We start from the raw sequence: 18,914 nt of genomic DNA, 5'->3' as shown, positions 1-18,914 counted from the left end.
TGGACCCTCCTCTGGTTCCCTTTTAGCCCTGTGTTCTCATCATGGTAGAAGTCCTTAGGTCAGGTACTTTTGTTTTCACTGCCTTTATTGGGAGATCATGGAAGCAAAGTTATTTTTGTTGGTTTTGTTTTATATGGGAAAATGCCTGTTGTTGTTAAACGAATGAATAACTCTATAATAATCATTTAATAACATTTTCATGATGACCAGGACACGTTCTCTACTCCCACTCTCTTTATTGGTCATCCTACAATAACATACAAAAGAAAGGGAGTGATGACTGAACCAAATGAGTTTTCAGACATTTTATTGATCATATGTTCTCCCAGTCCTTCTTGCCTTGAGTATCAGGCAATGTCTTTATCTAAACCCAACTCAAGGGATCAATATTGTGGTACAATGGATTAAGCTGCTGCTATTCCATATCAGAGCACTGGTTCGAGTCCTGGCTCATCCATTTCCTATACAGCTTCTTTCTAATGTGCCTGATAAGGCAACAGAAGATGGCCCTAACATTCAGGCCCCTGCCACCCATTTAGGAAACTAGGATGGAGTTCCTGGTTCTTGTCAAAGGCCTGGCCCAGACTTGGCTGTGATATCCATTGGGGAGTGAACCAGTGGGGGGAACATCTCTCTTTCTCTCTCTCTCTCTCTCTCTCTCTCTCTTTTAAAGATGTATTTATTTACTTGAGAGGCATAATAGCAGACAGACAGAAAGAGAGACAGAGAGAGAGGTCTTCCATTCACTTACTCACTTGGCTTACTCCCCAAGTGACAACAGTTGGAGCTGAGCTGATCCGAAACCAGGAGCCAGGAGCTTCTTCCGGGTCTCCCATGCCAGTGCAGGGGCCTAAGCAGTTGTCCTGCTTTCCCAGGCTATAGCAGAGAGCGGGATTGGAAGAGAAATAGCCGGGACTAGAACCGGCACCCATCAGGGATGCCAGTGCCACAGGCGGATACTTAACCTACTACACCACAGCGCTGGCCCCTCTCTCCCTCTCTTCCTGTCACTCTGCCTTTCAGATAAATAAATCTTTTGTTAAAAAAAATTCTGGGGTTGGTGCTGTGGCGCAGCAGGTTAACGCCTTGGCCTGAAATGCCAGCATCCCTATGGGCGCCGGTTTGAGTCCCAGCTGCTCCACTTCCGATCTGGCTCTCTGCTGTGGTCTGGGAAGGCAGTGGAAGATGGCCCAAGTCCTTAGGCCCCTGCACCCATGTACGGGACCTGGAGGAAGCTCCTGGCTCCTGGCTTCGGATCAGCGCAGCTCCAGCCGTTTCGGCCAATTGAGGAAGACACACTCTCTCTCTCTCTCTCTCTCTCTCTCTCTCTCTGCCTCCATCTCTCTCAGTGTAACTCTGACTTTCAAATAAATAAATAAATCTTTAAAAAAATATAAAACTTTAAAAAATATCTTTAGAAACCATACATTTGCAATAACTTCTCTCATCTCCCGGCTCCTCCCCCTTCTGTAGACAGGGCAGCCCTCAGCATGGAGGCTGAAGATGAGGTTTCTGAGATTCAGGGTTCTGTCTGCTCTCATATCTGTGTATGGGATGAACCATGCTTCACAGGTGCAAGTCGTCTTTAGAGGGACTTGTAACTGATGGGTCTGGGGAGGTGGATAATGTGTGGTAGCGATCCTGCAAACCGATTAATTGGGGGAAACGGGAAGAAAAGAATAAAAGCAAATGAATATCCTAAAATAATCAAGGAGCCATGATGCAAAAATCTTGGCATGCAAACCCCTGAGGAGATAATGTTGGAAATTGGGGAGAAAATATATTTTAAGGTTTTCTACCTTAATTATTTAAAAATGAGATGATTAATACTACTCCACAAAAAAAGTAAATTGATTCCTCATCTCAAATACAGACTATCAAGCCAAATGATATTGCCACAGTCAGGAAACTTGCAAAACCACCGCATCTTATTATGAGAATCATGGACTGTGTGCTGTTACTGTTCCAGAAGAAAATTGACCCTGTTACTATGGATCCAGAAAAACCTTGCTGTAAGCCATCATGGGCCGAGTCACTAAAGGTAAGTAGTGACATCTGTCTTTGTCAGTCTTCTCGGGGCATCAAGTGTCCCCAGCCGAGGACACACATTAAAGACTCAACAACGTGGGTCCCTGTGTATTGCAGAGTTAAACTCCATCACACAGCATGTAAGCAGGGAGAGATTTTAAAGACGAATGCCTTAATTAATTGATTGATTTGAAAGGCAGGGAGAAGAAGGAGAGGGAGATAAACTAGCTTCTATCCACTGGTTTAGTCCCCCAGTGCTCATAACAGTTGAGCCTAGCTGATTCTAAGAACTTAATCCAGATCTCCTACATGGGTAGCAGGGACTCAAGTACTTGAACCATCATCTGCTACCTCCTAGAATACGCAATAACAGGGAGCTGGATTGGAAGTGAAGGCAGGACTCGATTCCAGCACTCCAGTGATCCCAGCACTCCAGTCTGGATGTGGACATCACAAACAGTGGCCTAATCTGCTGTGCCACACCACCACCCCAAATGTATTTCTTTTATGAAATCTGTCTGGAACCAGTGGTTAGCAGTGGTGTAGCTTTGGTGTCAACCCAGTCGAGTATCCAAAAAGAAACCTATGTGGTTGGTGGTATTTAGATGTACTTATCAGACAAGGAACTTCCGTATTTTTCTTTGTTTCCATTTTCACCATGGAAACCAGAAGACAATTAGCAATTTACAAATTTAGGTTGACTTTGTGTGTTTAGACCAAATCAACTGTTACCTTTTTGAAAAACTTCAACTGGGAAGAACACATTAACTCAGGAAGGCAGGGTGTCTTTTCTCCCAGAACTAACAAGTTGCGCTACTATTTTTCAGTTGATGAGTGCAACAGGATTCCTGTTTAGCCTTCAGCAGTTCCCCAAGGACACTATAAATGAAGAGACTATTGAGTTACTGCAGCCATATTTTAATATGGATGATTACACTTTTGAAAGTGCCAAAAAAGTCTGTGGGAACGTGGCTGGTCTGCTGTCTTGGACACTTGCTATGGCAACGTTTTATGGCATCAATAGGGAAGTGCTCCCTCTGAAGGTAACAGCTTCCCTCCTTCTCCCAGAAATCAATGTCGAATCAAATAGCTCGTTGGTATTACTGCCATTAAAAGATAGGCATAATTTAGCCCACTAAAGGTAGGTATCCTGTTAGCAAGTTTTCCTTTTTCCCTATGTCCTCTTAACATTTCTCTTCCCTTTGTGCATTTGTTACATACTTTGTTTCTTGGCAATGCAGACGAGTAGCTTAAACCAACTTGGTAGCTTCAGCAGGAAATTAATTTATTGGGAATAATAATCAAGCTGTCATAAAAGAGAACTTGCCATTTCATTAAAGTTTGGATATGAAAGTTTGGATATGGGGTTTGTATTCCAAACAAGACATAAAAGCTAGGATCAACACCTAGAATGTATTTTAAATTTCAAAGATAGAAAGAGGACATTATATGTAATCCAAGAAACAATTTAAAAGGTTTCTTTAAAAAAAGAAAGAAAATGGAATGTTAATAGACTTTCTGCAGTTCTAAATGCTTGAAAATGGAAAAACACATGCAGTTTTCAGGAGGAAATTGCTGTGGTCCAAGAATTCAATCATGGGCTGCTCTCCACATATGAGGATGCTACTTAAGTATTGGGTGGTGTGCACAGACACACACACACACACACACCATCTGTACCCTGCCAGGCTGTCCTTCACATCTGAAGAAACACATTCTTAGGAGTACAAGGATTCATAAAATACCACCTCCATACACACTACCTCTAGGGCCCCACCTACTGGCCCTCCCCACCTCCAGAGCTAAAGAAGTTATAAGTGCTTGTCCTATAGAACAGAAGATAAGTAGGTAGGCAGAGGCCTGCTGTTTTTCATAACAAGCCTTTTAGAAAGGACCACTTCTTTAAACTCTGTTAGAAAAGAAACTTTGAGAATAAAAATAGAAGCTAAATGTAAAATACACGAGTTTTCACAAAGGGAAATGATGGGGAAAGATGGTAAATACACCTAAACACAAAAATACTGCGAGAGAAATGTTACTGTGAATGTAGAACTCAAGAAAACAAGCACATGAGAGTTATTTTTTATTGATAAAAATTGTGATCTACAGTGAAAAATTTAATTATAATAATGCTTTATGCAATAAATATAATACTATCAAATTACATCAAGCGAAGCCCATTAGTCTTTTAAGTGGAAATGAAAACTAACATTGTAATCTGAGATTGTTACACTTGCTATCAGTCTTGGATAGGACTGGTAGAAAGCAGGCCAGCTTGCAGGTATGCACACAGGAACCTCCCTTGCTTTAATGCTCTGTGGTTGCACGGGCACCCACCTTTTAATTTTGTACTGGGGCCTACAGATTATAGAGCCAGTCCTGAGTAGGCATAAATGGATACTTATATAGTGATCTTATACAATATTATTTTTAAAGTTGAATTGCTTTGTTAAACTTTCTTCAGTATAAGCAAATAATATGAAGTCCTTTCTAGTGTCCCAGAAACATTTACAAAAGTTGATTCTAGTCAATTCCAAGAAAAAAAAAAGTTTGATTAAATTTTTCCAAACAAAATTCCTAGGGCCTTATCATTAGATAAGCAATAAAATTAGAAGGTTGAATTTTTAAAAAGGTTATCACTTCTGTTTAGGAAATGATGAGAATAAGCTAGTTATCAAAGCTTTTGTGATGTGTGTGTGACCAAAATTGTACATTGTTTGCCCTTAAATGTATGGAAGACATTAAGATACTGCTTAAGAGTTAAATAGAGTTTGTCCTCACTCATAAGCACACATACACACAAAATTTAAGGAAAACAGAACAGAGCTAATAAAAATGACATTAAGAGTTACAGAAAAACAGCAGAATTAATGAATAAATCTCTGAGCTGATATTTTGCAACAATGAACTATAAAAATATGTTCCTGGAGAATCTAATAATCTTACGGAGAAGAAAAAACATAAAACCAAATGAAAAGAGAAAGATAAATCCATAAAATTGTAAGTATGTGTATTTAACTAATTAAAAAGCAAATTTTACAGTTATATCTAAATACATTAGAAAATCTAAATGAAATAACATTTTCTGGGGAAAAGAGCTAAGTTCAAATAAGTCAAATATTGAGATAGAAAACAAAAAAAAACTTTCCCAGAAGACTCAGCATAGATTACTTCAGTGATTAATTATTTTAAATATAAAAGAAATAGATAATTACTGTGCTGTAGGACATAAAAAAAAAACAAACAAAAAACTATTGTAGTAATTTCATTTTAATGAATCTTTACCAAAGAAATAATTTAGAATTCTATCAATGCAATACACAAAATCTGTTCTCTGTATACTAATAAAAATAAAAAAGAAATTATTCAAGTTGTTTACACATCCAATAGTATTTATCACAGAATTATTTTCAATAATTAAAAAATGGAAGGGAGGAAGAATGTATAAAAGTTGGAAAAGGGTTAAGTAAGTAAAATATTCAAATTATAGAGTGTTGTGCAGCTGTATAATTAATGTTCATGAAAATAGTTTAAGGATGTGAAAAATAATTATACCACATTAAATGAAAAAATCAAAATATAAATTATCTACTTCTTCACATAGTACAGATTATATCTGGGTAAAATCAAGGATAACTTTTGTTCTCTTTTCTATATATTGCTGTACTCCCCATGTTTTCTACATTGAACATTAATAATTAAAAGGAAAAAAATAATGAAATATCCCCCAAACTCTGCTTCCTTAACTGGGAGCGCTGAAACAAATGACTGCCAAAGTACCGTCTACTGCAAAAATCCTGTAATTTACGTTACGGTTTACCAGTTGGAATCATGAATGTTTCATAGCAGGAACATGGCTCTGCACAGACCACCTCTTCTTCCTTTTAAGGCGAACCTGGCCAAGCAGGAAGGCCGGCTAGCAAATGCTAATGGTGATTTGGCGAAGGCGCAAGTACAGCTGGATGAGAAACAAGCTGAGCTGGATAAAGTACAAGCGAAATTTGATAGCGCAATGAATGAGAAAATGGTGAGATGAAAGTCACAAAATTATCAAAATGACAAACTGAGACTTCACTCAGCTATGTGTTACATTTAGAAACTGGGCAATTAGATGATGGAAAAAATACTTAGCAGAAAATGCCCATGTTCATGGCCTGTGGCTACATACTTAGGGTCAAAATTTGTTTGTGTGCTCTTAACAATACTGAATCTGTAAAAGAAAACTGTGATGTCCTATAAAGAGTACTGTTTTTGGAGTTAGAAACCTGGGTTCAAGACACAGCCCAGGCGCTTTACTGATTGTGCAATTTAAGGCAGCTGACCTCAGGTTACCTGTAACACTGGGACCTAATGTGACCTGTTGGGATAGGTTGATGTCAGTGTGTGTGTGTGTGGGGGGGGTCTGATAGATATCCAACAGTCAGCTCTGGAAGATGGCAGGTGGTAGGGTGGGAGGAGGAAAGCCCTGATTTCTAGTACTTCTAGTATTCCAGTGGTGTTGATACTCCCATGACTGCTGATTTTAAACCACCAGCGTGAGGATGGAGTTTGTTTGGTACAGTGGATAAAACGCTGCTTGGGACATCCACATCCAGTATCAGAGTGCCCAGTTCTAGTCCTGGCTCTGCTTCCAGTTCTCTCCCTCTTTCTTCCTTTCTCTCTCTCTCTCTGTCCCTGTCTCTATCTTGATCTCTGGTGTCCTGCCTTTCAAAAAAATTTTAAAAATAAATAAAACTTAAAAAAACCCATCAGCGTGAGCTGGCTGGGCACAGATGGTGCAGACTTGAGAGCAGATATGCAGCAGTGCGCCACTGTACGCTGTTCCACCAAGAACGGACAGTGCACTTAACTAACCTCAGGAGAATAGATAACACTAAAATGCAAGCAATCCAGAGGGATGAGTTTCTATTATTTATTACCTTTGTTTTTAATATAACTTGTTAAGTTGTAAGCTTATATAATTTAATTTTTAATAAGAGCTGTATTTAACCCCAGTTCACAAATTTTTTGAAAAAAATTAACAATTGGTTCTTATGAGCTGATGGGGATAAGCTGACTACAGCACATTCCTGCTGTGTGTTTCTCTGGGAGACAGTATTTTGTAAATGACAAAGAACTCAGGATAATTATTAAATCCAAAACTGTAAGACAGTATATTTTGCTTATGTGATCCTGTCTTGAAAATATTTAATAGTAATACTATTTTAATTTATGTGCCTTTCATTCTATCTCACAAAATTGCTTTTCTTGAACTTCATGAAGTAAAAGCCATATTCGATGAATGAATCAGAATTTAATATGCATGGTTTTGTTCACATTTTATTTTTAGGTTATACTTATTTTTGCAAATTAAGAAATATCTCCATATATTATTAAAATAAAAAATAGCTATATTTCTCCCAAACAAACATAAAGTATAGCATTGTTTTATATTTGTGATGTGTAGTTTAATGGAAGAAGCTGTATTCTCAAATCTTCTTCTCAGTTTAATCTGTTGTTTTCTTTGACAATGTAAAGAAAATCCAGACCTACAGAGAACTCTAAGTGTTTTATATATCAACATAATAGATTTTTAGAAGTATTTATTTATTTAGAAAGGCATAATGACAAAGTCTGGGTTGGGGGTGGGAGACAGAAAAAGAGAAAGAGATTGATCTTCCATTTGCTGGTTCACTCCCTAAATGCCTGCAATAGCCAGAGCTGGTCCAGGCTGAAACCAGGAGCCCAGAACTCTATCTGGGCCACCTACGTGGGAGGCAGGGACCAACTACTTGGCTATCTTCCACTGTTTTCCCAGGCACATTAGCAGGTAGCTTGATTGGAAGTAGAGCAGCCATATGGAGCTCCATAGGGAATGCCGGAATCACAAGCAGTGGCATAACCCCCTGCATCACAACGCCAGCCCCTGCAGCGGATGTTTGACCAAGCATTTTGGTGCAGTGGTGAAAATGCCTGCATCTCATATTGGAATACCTGGGTTTGGGTCCTTGTTTTTCCACTTCTGATCCAGCTTCCTGCAAATGGCACCCTGGGAAGCAGCAGATGATGGCTTAAGTCATTGGGTTCCTGCCACCACCTGGACTGAGTTCTAGGCTCTTAGCTTCAGCTTGGGCCAACTCTGACTGCTGCACCCATGTTGGGTGTGAATCAGCAGATGGAAGACCTACGTCTGTCTCTGTCTCCCTGCCTTTCAAATTAATGGGGGGAAGCAAACCAGTTCTTGAGACATCGCCGCTTTCTGAATGCAGGATTTGCTCAATGATGCTGACATGTGCCGGAAAAAGATGCAGGCAGCTTCCACTCTCATTGATGGACTGAGTGGAGAGAAAGTCAGGTGGACGCAGCAAAGTAAAGAGTTCAAAGCCCAGATCAATAGGTATGAACTTCGGTTTCTGTTAAAATCCTCCTCCTCCTTCGTTTAGTCGTTACCCCACATGCCACCTCTTGGTGACATTAGAGAATGTATCAGCCACTCCCGTGGCGAAGCCCATGCTCCCTTCTTTGCCAACTTGCTGTCCCTTGCTGAATCTCATTACCTGGGAAAGTGCATACAGCATACACCAGTCACTCACTCAGACACGGAGTGGAAACGATTTGTGAAACTGAAATCTTGGGTGTGTTTCAGTGGTGTGGGTTTTCAGGATTGGCCAGAACAATCCAGATGCCCTCCGCAGGTCGCTGCCCTTCTCCTCAGTGGCTCTGGAAGCGTGCAGCAGTGGCTGGTCCTATGTGCAAAGTGTGTTGTGCTGGTGTCTGTGGGAATGGGAGAGGCGTAGGAGAGAGAGGGAGGGGATAGGTTAACACAAGACCAAATCTGAACAGGGCTAGGGTGCCTGGGGTGGGAAGACATTTTCCTCCAGGCACTAAGGCTCTGGGCCTGTGAGGTTCGGGAGAGGGTCTTTCTTGCTTGCTGACACTCCCCAAATGTGGCCACACTTATTCCTTTTCGAGTGTGGGGTTCCTTTTTACATAATCTCTTCATGCCTTTGACTCCTTCGTAGGAGAGCTTAAAATGTGTTCCATGGGTGCCGGCGCTGGCGCTGTGGCTCACTTGGTTAATCCTCCGCCTGCGGCACTGGCATCCCATATGGGCACCAGGTTCTAGTCCCGGTTGCTCCTCTTCCAGTCTAGCTCTCTGCTGTGGCCCGGGAAGGCAGTGGAGGATGGCCCAAGTACTTGGGCCCTGCACCTGCATGGGAGACCAGGAGGAAGCACCTGGCTCCTGGCTTAGGATTGGTGCAGCGCCGGCTGTAGCAGCCATTTGGGGGGTGAACTAACGGAAGGAAGACCTTTCTCTCTGTCTCTCTCTCTGTGTATAAATCTATCTGTCAAAATAAAAAAAAAAAATGTGTTCCATGGCTCACTGTGGGGAGGGGGCCGTGTGTTTTCCCTTCACAGACTGGTAGGCGATATCCTGCTGTGCACGGGCTTCCTCTCCTACCTCGGGCCTTTCAATCAGATATTTAGGAACTATTTGCTGAAAGATCAATGGGAGATTGAATTGAAAGCAAGGAAAATTCCTTTCACGGAAAACCTGAACCTGATTTCAATGCTGGTGGATTCGCCAACCGTAAGTTTTTCCTGTCCCACTACTATTGGAAAATTTGGTCCTATTTTATTTCTCACTGGTGAAAAAAATCAAAGTACACCTATTTTTTCCCTTTTTATATAATTGAAAAGATTGCTTTGAAACTGCTAGAGAGCTAAGAAAAAAAGAGAATTTTCTCTGTGGTATAGAGTTGCCTTTGCATTTTAAGAAATCTTGCTTTAAGGTTAATCCAATGGCACTACTATGAGCTAAAAACCATTCGTGAGTTAGGGGCTTGCCAATTTGAGATCTTCTTATAACTCTCCATTATTCATACCACTCTTGTGAAATCATAATCTCTCTCAAGTGTTTTAGACAAATGTAAGCATTATTAGACCATAAGTGCTGGTATTAAATTTATTTTAGTCATTAGCCATCTTTAAACATTTATTATTATTATTTTGTTTTAAAAGATGTGAAATTCATTTTTTTTTTGTATTTGAGTGATGGTGGTGGTGGTGGGGGAGACACCTGCCATCCACTGCTTCACTACCCCAGGAACTGGGAGCTTAATCCACCACGTGGGTGGCAGGTACCCAAGTACTTGAGTCATTATCTGCTGCTCCCAGAGTGTGTTTTATTAGGAAGTTGGAATCGAGAATAGAGCTGGAAACTGAAACCCAGACACCATGATTATGGGATATTGGCAGCCCAAGTGGCGGCTTCACTGCGCACCAAATGCCTGCCTCCCTCCTGCCAACTTTTATCTTTAATTGACATATAAAAATTGTACATGTCTGCTATGGGGTGCACTGTGATATTTTGATTCTTATACAGTATATAATTCTTCTAGGGAGTATTAGTACATCTATCACCTCAAACATTTATTGTTTTGTTAACTATTTTGAAATATGCAATAAAGTATTGTTAGTTAGTCTGCATGCTGCAGAAAGCTAGAACCCTGTTATCTAAATGTGTTTTTGTACTTGAAAACGAATCTCTCTCTAATCTCCCCTCCTCGTTCTCCTTCCTAGCCTTGGTAACTACTGTTCTCCTCTCTATTTCAATGAGATCAACTTATTTAGCTTGCACATACGAGTGAGATCATGTGGTGCTTCTGTCTGTGCCTAGCTCATTTCACTGAACATAACATCTTCCTTGGCTCATCCATGTTGCTGCAAATGATAGGACTTCACTCTGTTTATGGCAGTACAATATTCCACCATGGATGTATACATTTCTTTTATCCATTCATCTATCAATGGGTACCTGGGATGATGCCTTATCTTAGCTGCTGTAATAGGGCTACAGTGAATACAGGAGCATAGTTATCTCTTGATTACTGGTTTTCTTTCCTTTGGATATTTACCAGAAGTGGGATTACTGGATCATATGGTAGTTTTGCTTTTAGTTTTTTGAAACCTTCATACAATTTCCCCTAATGGCTGTTACTAATTTATAGTCCCACTGCATGCTCACCAGTGTTTGTTATTTGTTGTCTTTCTGATAATAGTCATTCTGATTAGGGTAGGATGATATCTCATTGTGATTCTGATTTGCATTTGCCTGATGACTAGTTCTCAGCGTCTTTTTTAGTGTCCAACAGGATGCTGGCATGTGTGGTATCACTGAGTAACAATAGTGTCTCCTATCACACTAACCTTGCTTGCTGAGAATTTGGTGCCGCCGTCAATTTTCAGTATGTCTTGCAGAGCTCCCATGGTAATAAATGCTTTCTAGGCAATTTATATTCATGAGTTGCTTTTCTGATTTGTAAATATGCTCTCCAGTTGCTGCTTCCTTGGGGGATGTCATGTTATCTGTACTTAAAAGTTAAAAAAGAATCCTTTCTAATTCAAACAATGTTAAACTCACCCTTACAGGGAACATGCTTTGCACTGGAGATGTGCTGGATGCTGACAAAGCAAAGGGGACAAGATGCTCCGTATTAATCATGGCCTTTGGAGCTCCTGGGATAATTGAGCAAAGGTGGGAGGCGGTTGCTCACTGGGGCTCTGGTGATTTCATTGACCACGTCATGGAGGGAGGCTGGCAGTCCCTTCTAAATGTGGCGAAGGGAATATTCACAACAGCACCATTGATGAGCTCCTGGTAATATAATATCCCTTCTCATCTCTTTTCATCCAGTGTCTCTGCAGCTCTGCAATCACCCAGACTCCCTGTGGGCGGAACCATGGGGCAGGACTGGAGAGCATCCAGGGCATTTCCTTAGGGGCTTATCTTCTCTGACATCTCATTATATGCACTATCTCCACTAACCACAGATCAGGCTTAAAATGCAATCAATTCACAATGTTTCCCTAAATATGAAAATGCATGCTTGTTAGGGGTCTTCAGAAAGTTTACATGGAATCCATGTTATAAAAAATTGCATATGGATTTAAAATTATTTTCCTCCAAATAAACTTGTCTTTCAATTGTGTTTTCCCATGAACTTTTTAAAGTCCCTTGTACAACATGAAGGGATACACTAGTTTGGGGTTATTAAAGAAAGAAATCAGCAGTTATAAATTTCTTTTTTAAAGTTATTATTATTTGGTTCACATTTACCAGTCTGTTTTTTTCTGAGTGCCAATGGTATTTAAAAGGATAAATGTAACCAAATTTTAAATTGTGGAACTTTTAATTATTAATGAGCACTCTCTTGTTCTCTTTTGAACAACCATATCCATTTCCTGTCCTCTAGATTGGCGAGTGGGGGCTGCAGGGGCTACCCGGGGACGATCTCTCAATTCAGAATGGCATTATTGTGACAAAGGCCACCAGATACCCACTCCTCATAGACCCACAAACTCAAGGCAAAACTTGGATTAAATCAAAAGAGAAAGAAAATGATTTGCAGGTATGTATCATTTGGTGCAAGTGAAAGTAATCTTAAAATCATGGAATTTGCCCACAATTTCAGTTCAATCTATTAGTCATAAAATTGTCTTCTCTATGATAAATATGTGCCAATGTACATTATTGATTTTTGTATCCATAATTTGGGGCAACATTGATGATTTTCTGTCTTTCGTACTCTCTCTTGATCTCATCCCCACCCCCCACCCCCACCCCCCACGTCTGTGCCGTCCATTTCTCTGGCTCTGTTGTTTTTGCCAGTGTTGAATGTGGCTTTTGTTCTGAGCTTTGGGTTTATACATATGAGAAAGCAACAAAATTAGCAATCCCACAGCTTAAGGCCATGCATACCAACCTAACATACCAGAGTACAGTGTTGCTGTTGGAGACTAATAAGGCATTAAGTTTAAGGTGAGGTAGTAAGGGCAGGATTTCCATATGCCTGGCTTCCTTGGGGATCTTGTTATTGATTTTCTCAGTGCCACTACCTATATGGACGATTCGGTATTTCCTAGACATCGTGCTCAGAGTTCTAAGCCTCCTGTCTCCAAATTTTTGCTCATATTATCTCATTTCTTTTTTTCAAAGATTTATTTTATTTGAAAGGCAGAGTGATGGAGACAGAGGGAGAGACACACAGATAGAGATCTTCCATTCACCAAATGCCCACAATAGGCAGGGTTGGACCAGGCTGAACAGGAGGCAGAAACTCCATCTGGGTTTCCTACAGAGGTGGCAGGAACCCAAGTATTTGGGCCATTATCTATTGCCTCCCAAGTGCATTAGCAGGAAGCTAGATCAGAAGCTTGGACTAGCTGGGACCCAACTGACATTCCAGTATGGGATGCTGGTGTCGTAAGAGGCAGCTCAACACACTGGGTTACAACTCCTATTTCTTACATTATGTCTACTAGCCAAGATGTCTTTCTCTACCCTACTGCCCTCCCCCCACATATATCCCAGATAAAAATCTGAACTAATCTTCAAAGTCCACGTCCAACTCGACCTTCAACAAGACCTTTTGGCATCCCGACTTTAATCCCAGACATCACACTTCTGTTGTGGACTTAGAGTCTGTCTTGAATTACTGTTCTCTGCACATTTGGCTTTTATCTTTATTGCCCTATAAACTTCTTGCTGGCCATCTTTGTATTCCCTGCATGGCTATTTCAATAAAGTAGGAATTCCACTATTTATTGAATTTAAATAAATTAGTCACAGTGTCATCATTACAGGGGAAAAATTGCAAAAAAATTATGTGGTCATCTTGATAGATAGTAAAAAATAAATAAATAAATAAATAAATAAGAAACCCATATGGTAAAAGTTAATCATTGTTCATGAAGCTCTCAGCAAATTTAGACTAGGTGGGATCGTCCTTAATCAGATAAATATTGTTTATGAAAAGCCTCCAATAACCCTCATTTAGTGGTGAAATATTGAAAGAGTTCCTCCTGAGGTCAGGGCTGCCCAGGCAAGGGGACGTGGCCTCGTTCTTGGTGCAGACCTAAGCTGACCTCGAGAATAATCCAGAACTCAGTATGAGGGTACTTCATAAAATTCACAGAATATGGCTTTAAAAGATAAGTTTATCCTGATGTGACAAAATTTTGAAAACCACACATATGAATTCACGGAAAATGCTTATGCTGAAAAAAACTGCATGGATTTCAGCTTTTTTTTTTTTGCAGAGAAATAAATTTACCTTTTTGTTCCATTTTCCGTGAACATTTTGAATTACTTGTATATTTCAGATCTATAAAAGATATTGAAAGATCTGCTGTGGCACAATGGGTTAAGTTACTGCCTGCAGCACCAGCATCCCATATGGGCACAAGTTTGAGTCCACTTCTGATCCAGCTCCCTGCTAATGGAACTGGGAAGGCAGTGGAAAATGGCCCAAGTGCTTGGTTTGTCTTATTAGGACCTTGCTTCATTTTGTTGAATAAGCTGGTCGAAACTTGTTTTTAGATTAATTTTCCTGAATACCTAATGGAAGATGTTTACAGCATATTCTTTGTATAGAGAAAGCCAGGGAGCCAATGACAGACACAACTTCCTACAGGTGCAGGATTTTTTATTTTTGTTATTTCCTTTTTAATCAAGCAAGGACAAAGAAGACTTGTTTAAGTTTTCAATCTACATTCTTTTTTCATAGCAATTGTATATATTTGCACACATGGGTACTTGAAAAACATTTGTGGAAAAGTGGGATTAAAGGATCAAATTGGGCAGGCACTTGGAACACCCACATTCCAAATCAGAGTGCTGTGGGTTCGAGTCCTGACTCTTATTTCAATTCCCACTTCCTCTAATGTATATACCTTGGGAGGCAGCAGGTGATGACTCAAGGAGTTATTTTCCTGCCATCTGCTAGGATTGAGTTCTTGGCTCTTGTCTTTGGCTCTGGCCCTGCCCTAGCTACTGCAGGCATTTGGGGAGTGAAAAAGTAGACGGGAGATCTGTCTGTGCACCTCTCTTTTTGCCTCTGCCTTTCAAATAAGTTAAACAAAAATCTAAAATAAAAGATGTTCATTTTGGTGCAAAAAAATTTGAAATTCATGCGCTTTTTTCATAATACTTATTTCTATGAAATTTTTGGAGACTTTTCATATGCATGAATTTCAAAAACTTTGCACTAAAATAAAATTTTAAAATTTCATTTCCCAAGAACTTTTTGTAGATCCTGTGTGTGTACGTGTATTTTTAATTCTATTCTAGTAATCACCCATTGTCTCAGTGGCCTGGGTTGGGCCAGACTGAAGCCAGGAGCCTGGAACTCCATCCAGGCCTCCCATGTGGGTGGCAGGGGCCCAGGCACTTGGGCCATCTTCTGCTGCTTTCCTAGGCAAATTAGCAAGGAGCTAGACTGGAAGCAGAGCAGCTGGAACTTGAACTAGCACTCTGAGGGAATGCTAGCATTATAGGTGGCGGCTTAACTTACTATATCACAGTGCCAGCCCCCTTCCTTGTGTTTCAATGTCCACACCCACAGTGATGTAAGGGCAACAGTTACATTCAGAGAAGAGGACAAAAGGAGATTGAGAGCTGAGGACTGAGCCCTTGGGAATCCATATAGTTAGGCCAGGGAAGGTATCATTGGAGAATAAAAGTTCAAAGCCAATTGGCTCATGAAAAGCTCAACTAACCTGGTGGGTCTATTTTAACTAATAACAAATGGCAATCTAAAAATAGAGGGACCCCTGCCAGGCATTCAGCTTGAATTTTTTTTAACGTGCAAGAATATATGAAGTAATTTTATAATGTTTTGAATTGACTTTATGGGAAGTATCTATCATATTCTTCTATTGTGTCACTAAGGTTCAGAATACATGAATTAATTTTCGGTTTGACTCCATCTCTATTTTCTGACATTCTTATAGTTATTTTATAACTTATTCATCTTATCAGTGTCCTGAGAAGATAAAGAAATATCACAAATATGCCAGTTACTTTGCTGTCTCTGACTACAGCTGTGTAAGTGTGAAAGGCTTAACCCCAAACTTCTTCTCTCCCATCTGTCAGGAGCAGAACCCAGATATTTCTTCCATCTGAGGATCAGAGACCTCATTGCATGTCCAGAACTACAACAAAGGCATGACTCACCATGTATTGAAAATCAGTTTTTGTTTGTTACTTTTTTTTTTATACACAAGGCTTCTCATATTACATTTAAAATGTGTAGTCAGCTGTCCAACAAATCTCTTGATGTCCACTTGGGAGTGGGCAGGTTCTTTGCAATATGGGTAGACTAATGAGTTCTTTATATTTAGGTGACGTCTCTGAACCATAAATACTTCCGAACGCACTTGGAGGACTGCCTCTCCTTGGGCCGACCCCTTCTCATAGAGGACATTCGGGAAGAGCTGGATCCAGCCTTGGATAATGTATTGGAAAAGAATTTCATTAAATCAGGCACCACTTACAAGGTGAGCTGTGTGGAAAAGAAAGAAAGAAAGAACAATGGTGACATCTACTTACCTTTTTGAGCATAGCAGCGAAGGCACTTTCCTTCAGGTGATAGTATTTCCAGTACACTGGATAAAATGATTTCCAAACTGACATCAATGTTCCCATTTATTTTTATATACTAATAAAAAATAGGAAGAGAGCAGTATCTTGGTAAGAGCAGTCATTTAGCAGGAACTAAATAACATATTAGGGAAACACATAGTCTGTTCTTAATGTTTGTGTTACACACATAAAATAGATACATGTTTTAGCAACTCTAAGAAAACTGGTTTTACAAGCCATACATACATTTTTACAAGAAAAATCTAGATTTCCTCACTGGAGAAATAGCATCTTAATAAAGTCTGTAGACATTGATTTGTTATTTCTGTCTTTATTAACTTTCCATCTAAACTCATCGACTTGGCTGGAAGCTATGGGATACCATTCCCAATGGTGAATGAGAACATGAATTATTTCCAATCTAAGTGTTTCTTTTTTAAACCAGCATCACTTCTCTATTTTTAGCCTTCTTTGGTTTCATTTCTTGATGAATGACAGCATTGCTCATGAGTTTTTTTCACTTTGGACAGCTTAATTTCCCAAATATCAATGAGTAAGTGAAGAATGCAGATGTTTCTCATTAAAGAAAGATAGATGTATTTAGAAAAAAAAATTTCTCCATAATGTGAATCCTTTCATATGCCATGTTAAAGAATTCATTCAACAAAGGTTTATGGAGCATCCAATATATGTTTAAGCTTATATGAGTTTACAGGGAGAAAAACAAATATAAGTCAGTGTTCTGAAGACTTAGCACCATTCTCCTGTGAGATTATCTTTTTCAGATAAGGAAGTAAAAAACAAAAACAAGATGTTTGTGATTTGTTTCGCTATTATGGACTCATCCACAATTTTGAACTACATTTTTAAGATGTTTAATTGACAAATGAAGATTGCATATATGTATGCAAAGTGTACATTGTGATGATTTGATATGCATATATAAATTGTGTGAAGACTACCACAATCAAATTAAATGACACATGTGCTACAGTTTGGATAGGATATGACCCCTGAACTTATGCAGACATTTGATCCCCAAAGTCATAAGTTAATGGTATTGAAAGGATAGAAACTTAACCCGATTGTGGTGTCTCAGAGGAGGGCCTAGAGGGCCTTTTTTTTTTTTTCTTTTTTGGTAAGATTTATTTATTTGAAACAGCAACAGAGCTGGTTCTCTCCCCAAATGGCTGCAATGGCTAGAGCTGGGCCAATCCAAAGCCAGGAGCCAGGAGCTTCTTCCAGGTCTCTCACATAGGTACAGGGGCCCACATACTTGGGTCATCTTCTACTGCTTTCCCAGTTGCATTAGCAGGGAAATGGAGTAGCCATGACTTGAACTGGCACCCATATGGGATGCTAGCACTGCAGGCAGTGCCTTTACCCACTGTGCCACCGCACTAGTCCCAGTGAGAGGTCTCTAAGTCACTGAGGCTTGACCTCCCACCCTCTCCCCTGCAGAAGGCATTTCCTCTGAGAGGGTTGGTTATAAAAGCTGAGTTGGGCCCTGCTTCTCCCTCTGTTTCCTCGTTCACCATGTGATCTTTCCTCTGCACACACACCATCATTGCCATCTCCTGGCCTTACCAGATGGCTGAGCCACTGGGGCCACCCTGTCTTGCACCGTGACCCTCCAAAACCAGGAGCCAACATAAACCTCTTCTGTAAGTAGCTTCTCTGAGGTATTTGTTGCAGTGTTGAAAAGGTGACTAATACATGCTCCATCACCACCACACTGTACCTTGGATACCTGGAACTTGTTCATCTTAACCTAAAAGTTTGTGCCATTTGGCCAATTTCCTCCTGTTACTCCCACCCCCGGTACCTGGTTACTATGTTCAATTCTCGGTTTCCACGAGTTCAGCTTTTTAAGATTCCCAATATAAGTGAGACCGTGCAGTTTTGTTTTTCTGTCTGGATTATGTTATATGTTATACTTAACATGTCAAAGGGGATTTCAGAATCTCTACTTCTGAAGATCTTTAAAAGACCCTGGATTCTTTAAAAAAAAAAAAAAAGATTTATTTGTTTATTTGAAAGGCAGAGTTACAGAAAGAGAGGAAGAGACACACAGGGACAGAGAGATCTTTCATCTGCTGGTTCACTCCCCAGATGGCCGCAATGGTCAGAGCTGGGCTGGGCCAAAGCCAGAAGCCAGGAGCTTCATCCAGGTCTATCACGTGGCTACAGGGGCCCAAGAACTTGGGCCAACCTCCGTTGCTTTCCCAGGCACGTTAGCAGGGAGCTGGATCGGAAGTGGAGCAGCAGGGACATAAACCAGGGCCCACATGAGATGCTCACTATGCCACAATGCTTGCCCCAGAAGATCCTGGATTCTTGTCTGCAATGTGAAGGCATGGTGCCTGAGAATGTGGTAGTGGTCTTTGTCATTTTTTTATCACATGTGCATTAATTAAAATTTTAAGCTATTAAAAACTTCTATGATTTCCACCTGCCTTTAAATAACCAGAACTAGTTGTTT

General features: G+C 40.2%; 1 protein-coding gene across 3 annotated transcripts in view; it reads left to right on the top strand.

Annotated features, from left to right (window-relative positions):
- The window catches only part of DNAH8 (dynein axonemal heavy chain 8), a 336,932-nt gene that overhangs the window by 205,527 nt on the left and 112,491 nt on the right, over nt 1–18,914 (top strand). For all 3 annotated transcript variants that reach the window (XM_089333967.1, XM_089333968.1, XM_051854776.3), the window contains 7 exons: nt 1,874–2,041; nt 2,856–3,071; nt 5,918–6,055; nt 8,277–8,404; nt 9,427–9,598; nt 12,264–12,419; nt 16,192–16,347. In XM_089333967.1, coding sequence (XP_089190093.1) covers nt 1,874–2,041; nt 2,856–3,071; nt 5,918–6,055; nt 8,277–8,404; nt 9,427–9,598; nt 12,264–12,419; nt 16,192–16,347 — 1,134 coding nt within the window. The remainder of the gene's footprint in view (nt 1–1,873; nt 2,042–2,855; nt 3,072–5,917; nt 6,056–8,276; nt 8,405–9,426; nt 9,599–12,263; nt 12,420–16,191; nt 16,348–18,914) is intronic.

The sequence above is a fragment of the Oryctolagus cuniculus genome, chromosome 5, assembly GCF_051225735.1.
Source record: "Oryctolagus cuniculus isolate XC-2025 breed Fujian yellow rabbit chromosome 5, ASM5122573v1, whole genome shotgun sequence".
NCBI classification, from domain to species: Eukaryota; Metazoa; Chordata; class Mammalia; order Lagomorpha; family Leporidae; genus Oryctolagus; species Oryctolagus cuniculus.
The sequence above is the reverse complement of the archived record's forward strand: the minus strand, read 5'-3'. Positions and strand labels throughout refer to the sequence as shown.